The sequence below is a fragment of the Leguminivora glycinivorella genome, chromosome 16, assembly GCF_023078275.1.
Source record: "Leguminivora glycinivorella isolate SPB_JAAS2020 chromosome 16, LegGlyc_1.1, whole genome shotgun sequence".
Taxonomy (NCBI): domain Eukaryota; kingdom Metazoa; phylum Arthropoda; class Insecta; order Lepidoptera; family Tortricidae; genus Leguminivora; species Leguminivora glycinivorella.
Genome location: NC_062986.1, coordinates 10,926,687 through 10,944,134, shown reverse-complemented (window position 1 = coordinate 10,944,134; position 17,448 = coordinate 10,926,687). Strand labels below are relative to the sequence as shown.

The 17,448-nt window shown below is 38.0% G+C and overlaps 2 protein-coding genes across 2 annotated transcripts in view; one reads left to right on the top strand and one right to left on the bottom strand.

Annotated features, from left to right (window-relative positions):
* Nucleotides 1–16,800, bottom strand: part of LOC125234489 (G-protein coupled receptor dmsr-1-like) — a 118,771-nt gene extending 101,971 nt beyond the window's left edge. The window contains exon 1 of the mRNA XM_048140749.1: nucleotides 16,652–16,800. The gene's annotated coding sequence lies outside the window, so the exon portion shown is untranslated. The remainder of the gene's footprint in view (nucleotides 1–16,651) is intronic.
* Nucleotides 10,119–11,165, top strand: LOC125234920. The gene has a single exon (XM_048141342.1). It carries the CDS (start codon nucleotides 10,119–10,121, stop codon nucleotides 11,163–11,165), a length of 1,047 nt encoding a protein of 348 aa, XP_047997299.1.
* Nucleotides 16,801–17,448: the final 648 nt, after the last annotated feature.

Genomic DNA, 17,448 nt, shown 5'->3' with positions numbered 1-17,448 from the left:
GGTTCGTTTTGTATTTTACAAATTCCCATTTCACTTTTACTAAACTATACACATATAATAGCGGTCTAAATCTTATGTTTTTCATCAAAATTCGGCTTTTCAAAAGTGTGAGGATTGAGTGAGCATAAGAAACTAGTTGTAAAAAATTAAAGACGTCACTAGGTAATCTAAAATTTATAGAGGTAGGTTGGCATATTTTTTACTAAATGTTAGTATATAAATATTATATGTTAAATGAATACAATAACTGTTTTCATTGGTGGTTTGTGAGAACTGAGTGAGCACATGTTAATGACTGTATCTTTTGATTTATCTTTTTACAAATTCAGAGATTCGTTTTACAATTGTTTTAGAACTTTTACTAAATGATCAGCATATTTTTTTAACCGTCGTCTCATATCTCTCAAGAAGGACGGTTATCAAGTCGTCTGTATGTTTTTTTTTTATGTTTGTTCTTCGATATCTCCGTCGTTACTGGACCGATTTTGAAATTTTTTTTTTATTGAATGTATATGCATACAGATTGGTCCCATTTTTCTCAGAACCCAGTTCTGATGATGGGATCCTGGAGAAATCGAGGGAACTCCTCGAATCTGAAAGGCATACATATGATGATTTTTGTGTTTTTAAAGGAACAGCATGCATTTAGGTACGGAACGGTGACATTTGGTGCAGTGGAACTGCTGATGATGGCCAGAACGGAACTCTTCAAATCTGAACGGCACGCTTATATTGACTTTGGTATTTTTATAAGAACAGCATGCACTTTCGTCCAGAACAGTGACATTTGGTGCAGTGGAATTGCTGATGATGGTCAGAACCGAACTCCTCAAATCTGAACGGCACGCTTATAGTGACTTTGGTATTTTTATAAGAACAGCATGCACTTTCGTCCAGAACAGTGACATTTGGTGCAGTGGAACTGCTGATGATGGCCAGAAGCAAACTCCTCAAATCTGAACGGCACGCTTATAGTGACTTTGCCATTTTTATAAGAACAGCATGCGCTTACGTCTAGAACAGTGACATTTGGTACAGTGGAACTGCTGATGATGGTCAGAACCGAACTCCTCAAATCTTAACGGCACGCTTATAGTGACTTTGGTATTTTTATAAGAACAGCATGCACTTACGTCCAGAACAGTGACGTTTGGTGCAGTGGAACTGCTGATGATAGTCAAAACCGAACTCCTCAAATCTGAACGGCACACTAATAGTGACTTTGGTATTTTTGTAAGAAAAGCATGCATTTAGTTCAGAACAGTGACATTTATTTAGTTATGTTTGTTAAGCATATTCAGTTTTCAAGTCAAAGTTTGTCAAGCTTCGATTTCTTATAATATAATCGGATTCATGAGGAATTGAGGAAACTCCTCAAACCTTAACGTTATACGTATATTCATTTGTGTTGCCATCTAATAATTAAAGCATTAAAAGCAGTTTTAAAAATTCTTACACATTTCTACATAATCCAACATTCGCAAGTAGCTTTCACCAGAACCCGAAAGGCGACGGTTTTTTTTTCTTAAAAATTATTTTATTTTTGGAAGGTGCTCACTCAATCCACACGCACACTGGTATTTTTATAAGAACAGCATGCAATTACGTCCAGAATAGTGACATTTGGTGTAGTGGAACTGCTGATGATGGTCAGAACCGAACTCCTCAAATCTGAACGGCACACTTATAGTGACTTTGGTATTTTTATAAGAACAGCATGCACTTACGTCCAGAACAGTGATATTGGGTGCAGTGGAACTGCTGATGATGGTCAGAACCGAACTCCTCAAATCTGAACGGCACACTTATAGTGACTTTGGTATTTTTATAAGAACAGCATGCACTTACGTCCAGAACAGTTGAGTTTTTAAGTCAAATTTTGTCAAGCTTCGATTTCTTATAATCGGATTCATGAGGAATTGAGGAAACAAACCTTAACAGTATACGACGTATATTGATTTGTCTTGCCATCAAATAATTAAAGCATTAAAAGCAGTTTTAAAAAATATCTACACATTTCTACATAATCCAACATTAGCAAGTAGCTTTCACCAGAACCCCAAAGGCGGCGGTTTTTTTTTCTTAAAAATTATTTCTTAGATACTTGTAAGTGACGCGATTAATAATGCGACACTTTTTGATGCAAATACCATCCAACCACACACGGTTCGAGTCGATATAAATGACAGCAGTTATTGTCAATATCCGTGATATAATGCGTGATGTATTGAGCGTTTAGACCACGTTTAGACGCCGTCAGCATGTTGGCTACGACGGAAGCGCAATTTATCAAAGAAATTGACAGTGACGTCTCATTTTTCCCGCTGTTGTAAGAGAACTATAACTATACCTAGATATTTTTCTGGCACGAACGAAGTGACACTAGTGACTTCCTTCTGATATTTCGAGGACCCGATATTTAGACGACCGGTCTGGCTCAGTCGGTAGTGACCCTGCCTGCTAAGCCGCGGTCCTGGGTTGGAATCCCATTTATTTGTGTGATGAGCACAGATATTTGTTCCTGAGTCATGGATGTTTTCTATGTATATAAGTATGTATTTATCTATTGAAGTATGTACACCGTGTCCAATAAGTCCGAATACTCACATTTTACCTCAGTTCTAAAGATATAGGGATCACAGGCCATCAAATTCTTATTTAAACTGAAGGGTATATTCCTTTTAATAAAATACAAGCACAAAGTTCATGAAATTTCCGAAGTGTCTAAGAAAAACAAAGAGGTAAAGTGCCAACAAAATACTTGCTCGGCACGCAGGTGACGAGTTATTTTTTATAAGCAGAATCTGTATGTGATAAAACAGACGCCACGTGTCCAAAATAAACTATTATGGGTACCGAGGATAGATAACGTTCCGGGCAACTAGAAAAATGTGCCTAGGTTCCAGAGCTCACCATCGGCCCAGGTGTGGGATGCAGTATGTAAGCGAGGTAAACTACCTTCAGTACTTACAGATAAAAGCGTTAAAATCAACGTTTTTTTCTTTAAAACCAAGGTTTTGGAGAAAAAAATGCCTTAAAGTTAAAAAGGATGCTTGGGAATGAGTATCATGTGTCCCAACAAGACGCACCTCCAGCACATTCGGCAAATGGTATTCTAGCGTAGTTTCAGACTAATTTGGCAGTTTTTTATCCGAAACATGAGTGGCCACCCAGGCCTCCAGGTTTAGGCGTATTAGACTACTTTGTATGGTCATACATGCTTTGAAGACTAAATTTTTATAAAATCATAAACCTAGATCATTTCAAAAAGATTATTGAGAGTATTTGGGATGAAATGTGAAGAAAACGGTGCGTGCCGCGTGTGATCCGTTTGAGAAGCGTTTGAGGCTGGTAAACAAGTTAATGCTGGAGTTATTCCAAAACATTTGTTGTGAATGTAGTAAATAAGAGTGCCATTCATAAAATATAATAATAATGTAGTAACTATTTGTTCATTTTGTTTTATTGGCTATTTGTGCTGTATTCAAACTTATTGGACACGGTGTATATAGTCCCTTAGCACCCATAGTACAAGCTTTGCTTAGTTTGGGGCTAAGTCTGATCTGTGTAAGGCAGCCATTCTCAAAGTGTGCTCCGCGGACCCCTAGGGCTCCGCAAAGCCTCTCTGGGAGCTCCGTGTGAATTTTGGGTACCTGATATGCAACTACAACCCTCTTCCATAAAACCAAATATTCACCAATTGTTAAAAAATAAAAAACAGTTTCATGTATGATTAGATTTTACTATCATGATTGCTTATTAAATTAAAATAAAGATTGCAATAAAAAAAAATATTTAATTTAAGGGTTCCGTCAGATGTTTTACTTTCTAAAAGGGTTCCATGGAAAAATAAGTTTGAGAACCGCTGGTGTAAGGTATCCCCAATATTTATTTATTTATATTTATTTATTTATATTTATTTTGTTCATAGATAACTGAAATGAAACTCACCACTTGCTTTGATATTAGTTTACTCGGTACAAGTTCCACTTATTAATCACAAATCACAAATACACCTTATGTTTCATAAACTCCATCCGCCATCTTACCACTCGCTCAATCAACCCCACATTCCGTTCCGCCCGTCTTAGTCTAGTCATTTTTTTCGAAGTACCCACTTATTTTATATTTTTATTTATCGATCATACAGAAGGGAGCACGATGTCAGTGTTGCCAAGCATAAAAGTATTAATGTTTTTTAAATCATGACATAACTTACATTATAATACCTATGTCATTAATTATTACCGTGGCACTGAATCTTGAGTAGTTTCATGTGCTCTGCCTATCCCGTTTAGGGAATACAGGCTTGAATTTAAGTGTATATAACATTAATGTTTTATACAAATGTCACACGTTTGAAAATAAATGGAGAAGAATAATAAAACGAACCATATTTTAATAGTTAACGTAAAATACCCTATAATGGACGGTGATGCCATTATGGACAAAAAACACAAATCTTTAAAATAAGTATGTAAATTAGATTCTAAAAAATGACGGCAATGTACAGGGTTGGGCAGAATAACTGTCCTAGTTAAAAAGTGCTATAAAATTTTAAAAACACGATAATGTGAAAACTAGTGCTATGATTTATATCCATAACATCTTAAAGTTTTAAAGTGTTATGTATATTTTACTTGCTTTTCTTTAACTTGCATAAATTTAGGCATTTTGCTGTAGAAGGAGTTTGACCCGGCACGCACGAGCTCATCTGCTAAGTCATGCAATACTTGACTACCCGACCCCAAAATAAATGCCAGTTTTAGCCTTTTGCCATCTCAATAAAACTTTGCATTTATTTTTATATGTAAATATTAATAGTTATCAGTTACCTAAAGATGCGTAGCGTACGTTTCAAGATAAAATATCAGCCTAAAAATTTCGACGAAAATGGCACTTTTCCTCATGAAGATGTGGTCTGACTGAGTTTCTCTTTTGAATAAATTTATGGCTAAAATATCTTCGTTTCTATTCCTTAATATAACACCATACTCAACATCAGTCTGACATTTGTTGAACTCCTGAAATCGAAATGCATTTTCTTTGCAAAATGGCCATCGTGCCGCGTAAATAACATTTTGTATCTAGCCCTCACATTTTTAAAAGAAACAGCGTACATACATAAATTATCCTTTATGTTTAGGTCCCTTAGTTCATGGTTATTTTGTTCAATTATGTTATGTTATTGAATATTTTATAATTTTAAGCACAATTTTGTATGATTCGCCCATGGTTATTTGTAGCTACTTTACTGACACAAACCATCCAATTCCTACAAAATCTTTACTTGATTTCAGAAGAAAAATACTTCTATAAACGATTTTTGGTATGCAATATCAAAGCAATATTGGATATTACCTTTTTTCAGTCAGTTGAATATCTCGACCAATCCGCAATGTTCGCTGTCATAACTTCCAACTGTAAATACTTTTCAATTTTGTTATAAAAAATTATTAAACAGACTGTAATAGAAGTGTCTTTTAGAATCCGTGAAGGGCATTAAATTGTGGATTTAAAATGATACACAGGAAATAGAAATCTGTTATATCGAAATAGATAACGACATGTATTACAATAGGACAGTTAATCCGCCCAACCCTGTACCATAAACTAGAGTTGTAGAGCTGTTTCATTTTGAAGTTTCGATTAATTCGGTTATTTCTGAACGATTTGGCGACAAGATAAAATTCACCAGATTACTGAAAAAAATATCAAGCCGAATTCTTAGCAATGTTGCTAAGAGAGTTGAGTTCATGTATAAAATAATAAAAAAATAATACTCGGTGTAAACTTAAATGAGTTTTATTTATTGCATTAAGCATGAGATAAGGTATAAAACATACTAAGTAGTTTGTTGCTCCAAAGATATAAAGAAATAGCGTTATTTTGCGACTGTCCATTACTGGAACCGAAAAACTGCGTACCTCCTATGATGGACAAGGAACAATTTACAAAACCAAAATTTACAAGAAACAATCCTATGTTAAAATAACCCAAACTAATTTTATTTATGGTATATAAAATTGACTGATTGAGTATCAGTTGGTTTTAAAAGTAAAATTTTAAACTTATTTCACTGTCCAAAATGGGGGATCCATTACTGGAGAACTGCCGTCCATAATTGGAGAAAAAACACCTAGTTTTAATTTGTTAACTATGAAGAAACCAATAGGAGTATCTATTCTGCAATACGCTTGAAATGTAAAAGAAGGATAGGACATTCAAGATTTAACACGCTTAGGCGGTAGAATTTTTAGATTTATCAGTGAAATATCCAAAACAGGCAAACTTTTTTCTTAAACTGTCCATGATTGGATCCGTTACCTTAACATAATTTCTTACATGATTATTTATAATTTTAGAGATTATCTATAGAGATTATTATAAGGGGTAATTAATAATCGATTTAATCAATACGATAAAAAAATACACGTGTGTGTCCGGTCTATAAAGGAAAGGGTGATAAGAGTGACGTAAACAACTACAGGCCCATAACTATCGTACCTACGGTTTCGAAAATTGTGGAGTCCATTTTGTCATCGTCCCTAATGACCTACTTAGAACAGAACGATTTACTCACCGACAACCAGTATGCCTATAGACAAAAACGCTCCACTACTACTGCAGCACACAAAATCGTCGACTGCATTTTGACTGGTCTAGATGATAGGTACAAGATGGCTGCCATACTGTGCGATTTGTCTAAGACTTTTGACATCATTAGCCATAATCCGCTCTTGAATAAATTAAGTATGTATGGCATAAATGGGTCCGCGCACAGATTGTTTGCATCATTCTTGTCTGGTCGTCAACAAGTGGTTCAAATGTCACTAAATGGCCAAAAACATATTTCAGATACTGGCAATATCAATTTAGGTATCCCTCAAGGGTCAGCAGCTGGAAATACACTCTTTTTATTGTTTGTCAACGATCTACCCTCTGCCATCACAAATGGGCTATCGGTGTTATTTGCAGACGACACCACTGTTGTTGTTAAGGCAAAAACACACGAGCAGTTAGCTGAGAAAATACATGAAGCTTGTGACCAATTAAAGACATGGTTTTCGTCAAATGGCCTACTGTTAAATATATCTAAATCCAATGTGATGATGTTCTCTGGTCGCAGCACCTCAATACCGCCGTGGATCAGTAGTGTTCCAATGCCATTATGTAAGGAAACAAAATTTCTGGGTTTTATACTTGACTCAAATCTGAATTGGAAGTGCCATGTCGATCAGCTCTGTAACAGGTTAAGTAGTTCCATATTTGCATTGAAAAAACTACAACCTCTGATATCAGGGAAGTCACTTAAAACTGTTTATTTTTCGCATTTTCACTCCTTGATGTCATACGGTACATTGATTTGGGGAAATTCCACAGATGCCGGGCGAGTACTGATTCTACAAAAACGTGCAATCCGTTTACTGGCTGGGGTAAAACAAATGCACCACTGTAAAGAACTTTTTAAAAAGTTTGGTATAATGACGCACTTTTCGCTATACATGTTCCAAGTCTTGATGTTTGTCAGAAAAAACTTGCCTAAGTATGTTCAAGCGTGTTGAAGTTATGGGCAAACAAATCAGATCGACGGGAAGACTGCGGACAGTGCCGCGTCGCATGGCATTGGCACTTTCATGTAAGAATCCCCGTGTAATAGGCCCAACTTATTATGAACGCCTACCCGCCGAAATACGAACTGAAATATCTGACGAAGCATTTGAACGTCAATTGAGGAACTTTTTATTGAATAATCCGTTATATTCAGTGAATGATTACATGAATTTATAATTAAAACTGTATTAACTGACAGTACTACCTATGTTATGTCAAATTTATATTATTCGACATTGTGATTTTCTTAATTAATGCTCTTAGTTTTAATATGACGATCATTATTATGAGATATCTATACCCACCTATTAGATTTGTTCATTTGAAATGTATTCCATTATGTATTAATTTTTTTAGTTTGAATTCGATTTTATGTTAACTCCTTTTGTTTTGATTATTATTATTGATATTATACAATTGAATGAATGCATGTGAAATAATTATATTGACGATCATAATGTAAATTCGTATAGGTTAACATAGCATAATTTATAATGTAATTTATCATTATGAAATAAATAAAACTAAACTAAACTAATCGATAATACGTTTGTCGATTGTCAAGCACTAACAACTTACGAGTAACGTTCGTGCTAGAAAAATATCTAGGTGTAACTATAACGCTGTTTTAGTGGTAGTTGCAACCCTACTGCCACAAGAAATAGGCACTATCTAAGTAATTACGAAAAGCTTTTCCTTCGTATTTTAACGGAAACGTACGAACATTTCATGCTATTTCCTTTGACTGACATACTGTCTAGGCCATATGAAAGTTAATCATTAATTGACAAAAAAGGACCCAGTGTGGCCCAGATGACTACATACTGTTATAAGTGATATAATCGAAATAAAAAAACGAGTACCTATATACCTACTTAAATATCATAATTACTTATTATAGGTATAAGTTTAATTATGACACTTGGCTAAACTTTGCAGTGAGGCCGAGGGTCTAAATGAATTGCCAAAAGTTTGTAAGCCTTGATTACTAAAAAAATCATTCGATTATTAGGAAAGTAAAAACTTAATTACTTTATGTTTTATGTATATGTGTATGTATAAGCTTTATCGTACATAAAGGGACACAATTATGTAACAATTATGTAAATATATATTTAATTTATATATTATATATTTATGTTATTTGCTATTTGTTTAGTTGTATATTATGTATTTATTCGTATATATTGCATGTTAATGTAAGTTATAATTTATTATTACCTAGAATCCGTTTCCTGCGCCGTTTGTACTGTATGCCTGCCTACCATCTCCAATTCTCCCTCAATTGCTCAAACGTTAACTGGAAGAGATCCCTTAAAGGGATAAGTTCGCCTTTGTACTTATAATAAGCTCTGTTTCCCGTGTGTTGTATTATTTTCTGGTACAATAAAGTGTTTTACTACTACTACTACTACAATTCCAGAGTCAGTAATATACGATGTAGGCGGACTTATTCCTTAGTGTGATCTTTTCCAGTCAACCTTTGAGGAAATGCGTAGAAGTGAATTAACGATGAATGACAAATAAATTTAAAAAAGTAAAACCGTTAAAAAAATTCAAATTACGTAATTTTTATTACGTAAATCTAACTGTAGTTTTCATCTCTTCTATTTATGCTCAATCCGGTCCGGTACAAAAAAATGTACTTTGTAGGTAGTGTAGGTACTCATCTCAAGACTATTATTGAGTACTTACATCTCAGGCATTTTTTTAATTCGTATGTATGTACTAAGTAACTGAGAATTGACAAACAGCGAAATGGCTTTGTCACAGCAAATTATTGTGATCGATATTATTTGTAACTCACGATCTGATGCCATGCGACATTCAATAGAAAACATCCTATGAAATAACTGTATACAACAATAAGACGCTATTGTAAAGTTTAACACGTTATTATCAGTATTATATATAATTATATGGGTATATATTTACATGTAGGTATAATTAAAAAGTCAGAAACTGAAATATTACACCAACTAAGCATGCATGTCATTGATTCCACTCGAAGGTAAAACCTATTGTAGGGGCACGGCGGTGACGCATGCATTAGAGTCAGCAAATATGAACTTATTACTTTGGAGCTTTAGCTAACAGTTAGTCAGTCACTGAGCGCGAGGCATACAGCGCGCACACAAACTAGTAGTCGTACCGCGGCACCGCCTGGCCCTCACATAGTTTTGTGTACTTATAATTGTAACCTTCTGATCATATAAAGTCGGATTAAATACAGAGTTAATATCGGACATTTAAAGTTTAATTTATCTCCAGTAAAGGTTACCCATAGACTCTTTAGTGTTCGCCACAGTGAATCATTATAGTAACTATTTAACGTTTGGCAATAAACGTTAAAGTGGTGACCCCGACGTGATCTAATTGGTACCCGACGTGAACTTTAAACCGGTGTGATGAACATCATTTAAGTCAGAGGAGCCAGGCGGGCTGCGAAGTTGTGAGGACTTTAGTGAATGAAAGTGACATTCCGTGCAGTGACAAGTGCGTAAATGTGCGATCGAGGATCCAGACCAGTGGGCGTGCCAGTTCTAGCGGGCGTGCCAGTGCCAGTGACCGTGCAAGGACAGATACCGCCAGAGCGTCCAGTATCCAGCGCCGAGAGGTTGGAACAGCAGCCTACAGGGACAACTGAACAGAAAACAGCGACCATGGAGAGTGAACTAGCCGCGATTACAGTGTCAGCTAGGATATATCCTTTCTGGAAAGATATGCCTAAGCAATGGTTCAACCAGTTCGAGGCGATCGTGGGTCCCCAGAAGATGTCCAAAGAGGCAAAGTTCGACCTGGTAGTGGGCAAATTAGGCCGAGAAGAGCTGACCACGATAGGAGACATATTAGATAATACGGAAAGGAATTACGACACCCTGAAAGCTAGGCTCATCAAGGCGTTTCAGGAAAGCGCCGACCGGCAGTTTAACAAGCTAGTGAAAGAAATGGACTTAGGGGAACAGAAGCCGTCGCAGCTTTACAGAAGAATGGCCGAAGCGGCCAGGGACGCTAACGTCGCAGAAGAGACTGTCCGGAGGTTATGGTTGCAGAGACTCCCGACAGCATCGAGGGCGCTCCTCGCAATGGTACCAGAGAGCGCAAAGTTGGAGGAGCTGGCAGCGATGGCCGACAAGGTGCAGGAGTCCATGGGCTCGGGGGTGATAGCAGCTGTAGCAACCCCGGAGAGCCAGTTGACCACGGCGATAAATACTGACCTGATAAGTGGATTCCGAGATATGGCTTTGGAAATAAGGCAACTTAGGACTGAAGTGAACGAACTCAGGTCAAGGCCTCCGACGAGAGATTTCCGTCGGAACAGGAACCGGTCGCGTTCAAGGTCGCGCGGCACGAACAGGAATCCGAATTGGTTGTGTAGATACCACTTCAAGTTCCGAGAAAATGCACGGAGCTGTACCCAGCCGTGTGCCTGGGGCAGGCAGCAGCCGTCGGCAGGCGTAGCGCCGCCGACAGCAGATACCTGGCAGCAGCAGTCGGCAGGCGCGGAGCCGCCGACCGCGTTCAGCTGGCAGCCACCGCAGGGAAACTAGACGCGGTGCACCCTGGAGCGGCTGGGGGGTGCGTGGAGCCGAGATCGGAAAGCCACCGCTTGTGTGTTTTAGACTTCAATAGTGGTATTAATTTTTTAGTAGACACCGGAGCAGACGTATCCATCGTACCAGCTAGTAGATTCAGTGCCACAGTGCGTCGCGAGTGTGGTTTAAAATTGTACGCAGCTAATAACACGGAAATTAAAACTTTCGGTACAGTGTCGCTAGAGCTCAATTTAGGACTGCGGAGAGCGTTTCGGTGGACATTTATATTGTGTGACGTGACTCGAGCCATCATCGGTGCAGATTTCTTAAGGACTCATAAGTTAATGGTAGATTTGGACAGTAGAATATTAGTTGATAAAGTGACAAACTTTAGATGCGTAGGGTCTATTGAGCATTGTGAACATGTGTCCATAAAATGTATTCGGGATGATAACCCATACCGTGACATCTTGATGCGTTACATGGACGTAGCAAACCCCGTATCGTTTAAAGAACCTGCTAAACACAGTGTAAAGCACTACATAGAGACATCAGGTCCTCCGGTATATGCGCGAGCTAGGCCGTTACCGCGAGATAGATATGAGCAGGCAAAGCAGGAATTTCGTAACATGCAAGCTTTAGGTATTTGCAGGCCGAGTAAGAGTCCTTGGGCCAGCCCTCTACACATAGTTCCGAAGAAGGACGGGCAGATCAGACCGTGCGGAGACTATAGGAGGCTGAACGCTGTCACGAAGCCGGACAGGTACCCGATTCCCAGGTTACAAGACTTCACGTACGGATTAGCGGGTAAGTCACTATTTTCCACTTTAGATATCAATCGAGCATATCATGCCATAGAAGTCGCACCTGAGGACATCGAGAAAACGGCAATAATTACGCCTTTCGGATTATTTGAGTTCCCAAGGTTATGTTTTGGATTACGTAACGCAGCACAAACGTTTCAGCGTTTCATGAACGCTGAATTACAGGACATCGAGGCGATCACTGATAACCTAGGCGCAAAGTCTTCATTATTTTGTTACATAGATGATATAATAGTAGCTTCAGAGAACGATAGTGTGCATAGGGAACATCTTGCAAAAATTTTTGGGCGTTTCGAAAAAGTCGGTTTAACGATTAATTTGAGTAAATGTCAGTTTGGATTGTCGCAGGTAGATTTTTTAGGTTATACAGTTTCAGAAAACGGATTACGACCACGCGACGACAAAGTAAAGGCTATTATTAACTATCCGAGACCCGAGACCGTTGAGCAACTTAGGCGTTTCTTAGGAATGGTTAACTTTTATAGAGCACATCTAGGTAAAGCCGCGGAGATACAGAATCATTTAAATAAGTTTTTGCACAACTCGAAGAAAAAAGATCAGACGAAAATTGAGTGGGACGCCGAGGCAGAGACCGCGTTCGAGCAGTGTAAGGAAAGCCTTAAAAGCGCCGTTACATTGTCATTTCCGGTACCGGACGTTCCACTAGCTCTTATGACCGACGCGTCTGGAACTTGTGCAGGTGGCGTGCTACAGCAACGCACGAATAACGTTTGGAGACCCCTCGGGTATTTCTCAAAAGCATTTTCAGAGGCTCAGAAAAAGTACAGTACATATGATAGGGAATTGACTGCAATATACATGGCTATAGCACATTTTAGAAACATGGTAGAAGGCCGGAGGTTGATAGTGTATACGGACCATAAGCCCCTCACGGTAGCGTTAACAAAAGTAGGCTCAGCGAAAGAAACACCTAGGCGAGCGAGACAGCTAATGTTTATAAGCGAATTTACGAGCGAAATAGAACACATTAGCGGCTCTCAGAATATAGTTGCTGACGCGCTATCACGTGTAGAAACAATAGCGTGCCCTGTAGCAAGCGATTTCGAAGAAATTGCGCAAGCACAGGAAGCAGATAAGCAGTTCGCGGACCTGTTTACAACAGATAGAACAAAGTATAAATTGTTAGGCATGCCAAATTCAAACGTAAGGTTATATTGTGAAATATCAGGTGACGTGGCTCGACCGTATTTACCAGAACAATTCAGGAAGATAGCGTTCGAGTCAGTACATAACGTTAGTCATCCTGGGATTAGGACCACGCGTAAGATGGTAGCCCAAAGATATTTTTGGCCAGGCATGAATAAAGATGTAGGCACATGGGCAAGGGCGTGCGTACAGTGCCAAAGGGCAAAGGTAAATAGGCACACGATATCGAAGTTAGGTAAATTTCAGGACGCGGAAAGGTTTAAGCATATTCATGTGGACATCGTGGGACCTTTACCCACGACAGCTCAAGGTTTTAGGTACATAGTTACTATGATAGATCGTCGCACTAGATGGCCGGAAGCCATACCAATAGTTGACATGACAGCGGAAACAGTATCTAAAGTTATTTATGAAAATTGGATTTGTAGATTCGGTTGTCCAAGTTTAATTACAACGGATCAAGGTAGACAATTTGAAAGCGATCTATTTAGGGGTTTGATGAAATTTCTAGGCGTTCAGAAGGTACGTACAACGCCTTATCACCCTCAGAGCAACGGGATCGTCGAACGTTGGCATCGGGTAGCTAAAAGTGCTCTAACAGCCAGGTTAGCAGACAACGCATCCTGGACGGACGAGCTTCCAACGGTTCTACTAGGACTCCGAGCAGCGTGCAGGTCAGACAATGAGGTAAGTGCAGCTGAGATGCTATACGGTCATGTATTGAGATTACCGGGTGATTTTTACGTTCAATCACAAAAAAGTTCCGACGACCCATTTTCATATGTAGAAAGACTTAGATCTGTAGTTGACAGTCTACGTCCCACGTCACGAGCGAATAGCGATTCAAGAAAATTATTTGTGCATAAAGAGTTAGAGTCATGTTCTCATGTTTTTGTAAGGAATGATATGGTACGTAAACCGCTTACTCCTAATTATGACGGACCATATTTAGTTTTGAATAGAAGGCCTAAGACTTATAAAATTCAGTTACCTAACAGACAAGTAGAGATATCCATAGATAGGTTAAAACCAGCATTTTTGTTAAATGAACAACCAGAAGTAGAAAGTTCCTCTGAAAAGACAGGTAATAGTAATACAGGTTTGAGCACAAATGAGCCTAAACAGCCTTTAGTGCAACAAACGCCGACACCTGTGACTCGTACCACGCGGAGCGGGCGAGTTATAAATAGGCCAGTTAGATTTTTGCTTGATGGATAGTTGTCACATACAAGTAGTACCACAGTCAATATATGGGAGTACAATGACTTTAAGAATATCGATGTCGAGAGCTGAGGAGTAAAGTTACTTGCGCGGAGGGTTTCCCGCAAGTGATCATTTCTTAATTCAGGTTTTCCTAAGTGCAGGAAACCCGGGTCCACTACATTTGTCTTTTAACTTAGTATCTCCTGGATGGAGACTGGACCCTGGGAATGGAAATTCCCTAAAGTAGGACGTTAGTCACTCCACCGGGTGGATGGCTACATTCAAACATAATTACTTATCGCTAAAGTTTTTTTCAGTTTCAAGTCGGGCTCTATAAAAGAGTTCCGCAACTTAGTTTAGAGTTAATGTACGGCAGGTCGCGTAGGTACTGTGACGATGTTTAATTGCTAAGTATGCGTATCAAGGTGGTACGTGATATGTCATAAGTAGTAATATACTGATTCATGATTGTTGTAGCATATTTAAACAGATGTTTTTTTAACTACATGTATTAAATCCAAATTCATCTCGAAACGTATTAGACGTTAGAGTATCACATAGTGTCAGAACATCTTGATTGTGTAATAATGGGATTATCTCAAGGAAAGCAAGACGATAGTAACTCACACAATGCTATTGCTATAGCAAAAGTAGAAAATTTGTCTAATCAAGTGGAGTCAAAACTAAATTATGTCGGAATTGGACTCATCGTTTTGGGAATAATTTTGTTTTTGGCAATGTGTTACATTGTAAGAACGAAATGTAAGCAATGTGCAAGATCGTGGGTACAGAGAACTGTGGAGAACATACCACCCACAGCGATCAAAGTTCATACTGTTCCTGCTAACCCACAACAAGTGTATTAACAATAAGTGTCATTATGTGAAGAAACATGTTTAGCTTGTGTTATTAAGTTTTAAGTTCTCAGAACTAGATGTATGTTATTATAAATGAAACAGTGTTTGTGTAATGTAATGTAATGTAACTAGAGCGGATATGATTTCGCAACTCTTGTTTACCATATGAACGTTAGCTTGGTAAGCGTTCCTTGAACCTTTAGCACTGTAAGGTTTGTGTTACATTGTTAGCAAATACTTGGCTATTATTAGCTTTGATTATTTTTTGTATGATGTTGTATTAATTTGGACCTTTTCTTTTCTTTTTAAAAAAAAGAAAAGGGGGGGAATGATGTAGGGGCACGGCGGTGACGCATGCATTAGAGTCAGCAAATATGAACTTATTACTTTGGAGCTTTAGCTAACAGTTAGTCAGTCACTGAGCGCGAGGCATACAGCGCGCACACAAACTAGTAGTCGTACCGCGGCACCGCCTGGCCCTCACATAGTTTTGTGTACTTATAATTGTAACCTTCTGATCATATAAAGTCGGATTAAATACAGAGTTAATATCGGACATTTAAAGTTTAATTTATCTCCAGTAAAGGTTACCCATAGACTCTTTAGTGTTCGCCACAGTGAATCATTATAGTAACTATTTAACGTTTGGCAATAAACGTTAAACTATAATAATGGTATATCTGTCAGCATGCCTATTTATTGTGTAAATAAATGTTCAATAGTTTATGCTGGAGGCTATCTTTGAAACAAGCGGTCATATCACAATATCTAAGAGCTTAAACAATAAATATCCAAGAAAGAAGGTCCAAGAAAAAACTTTCAGAAAAAATGCCGCTTGATCTCGGTATTTGCAATAATAGCGCTATATTTGCGGCTAAAGAGACTGTTTTAATTAAATTACAAATTAAACTTAGTTTCGACAGCATCCTTTTCATTGATCGAGGGAGTGAGACGCGTGAGTGAAGCTTTTTTTTATCAAGCCGGTTTTCGTTTATTTTTTCAGTTTTCTGCGCTACGTTTGTAGGCAAACTGATATTGATCTTTTTATCTTCTTTAGAGACAAATTCTTGAATTTCAAAATAAAAAGTTACCAAATATGGAAAATTGCAAAATAATTTATTACCGATTGTTGATGTAAGTATTAATTTAGTAATAAGTTTTGTTTTTATACATAAAAATATTCATCGTTTGTTGTATAGGTAACACGTTATAATATAAAATTCATTGCTAACCACCATTGTTTGTCAACCTGTTGCTTCTGGTAGGAGCCTATAATTGGCTTTGTGTTACTTGAGTTATGTAATTAATATGTATGTATATAGTTATTTTGTAATTCTTACTTTTCTACAAAATAACTAATTGACCTACCAGCATCATCAACGTATATCAATGTAAAAAAATCTTCCAAGACGACAATCAAACTTTGCTTAATCTCTATTTCGGCCCTTACCTGCCTGAAAACTTGTCAAAACTCGCAATAGAAGTCCAAAGAGTCCTTAAACACAGATTGAGTAATTCACAATTTTAGGTAAGTAACTTTGTTCACCAGAACTAAGGGCGTCCGCGATCTCAGTGGCGGCGTAGGGCGCAGTACGTGTCGCTCCGAGAGCCAAGCGATTGAGACTGAACTAGTAGGCGGTTCGCCCGCGGACCCCAGGTGCCGCGAACGTTAACGTTCAGGCCAAATGAACTATTCAATCTTAGTTTAGCAACTTTCAAATGTTGTACAGATGCAACTAAAGATATTTTGTTCGTTATTTATATCTGTCGAGCTTTGAAACATAAAGTAAAATCGCTGTCGTCAGTGAGAGTCTATCGCACTGACGACAGCAATTGGACGTTAGTTACGCAATAACGTTCCAATCCACATGAAATTGTCATTAAGTTTTAGACCTTGTATGAAAACAAAAGTCTTTCATTTCAATGACAATTTCAGATGGATTGGAACGTTATTGCGTAACTACGTCCAATTTAAAACGGAAAATCAGAAATATTTTGGTCCTTATGTCACTCAGATATTTGTGTTGTCAAAAAGTTGTAGGTTTAGTACCTACAAACATACAGTAACAGTATTCGCTTCGCGCATGATAAGCAGCATAACTTGTTGAAGTTTTTCTGATAATGTCATAACTATTTTAACCAATTTATCAAAAACACCCTGCAAGTCGCCACCAACAGGCAGCGTGCCCAAAAGGCTGGCCGCATTGCCTCGCTGAATGGCGATGCTTATTCTCTGAGCAAAATACT

Bases quoted from the DNA above. Each gene is read 5' to 3' on its own strand.
- LOC125234920 (XM_048141342.1), top strand. From the start codon at position 10,119: ATGTGCGATCGAGGATCCAGACCAGTGGGCGTGCCAGTTCTAGCGGGC.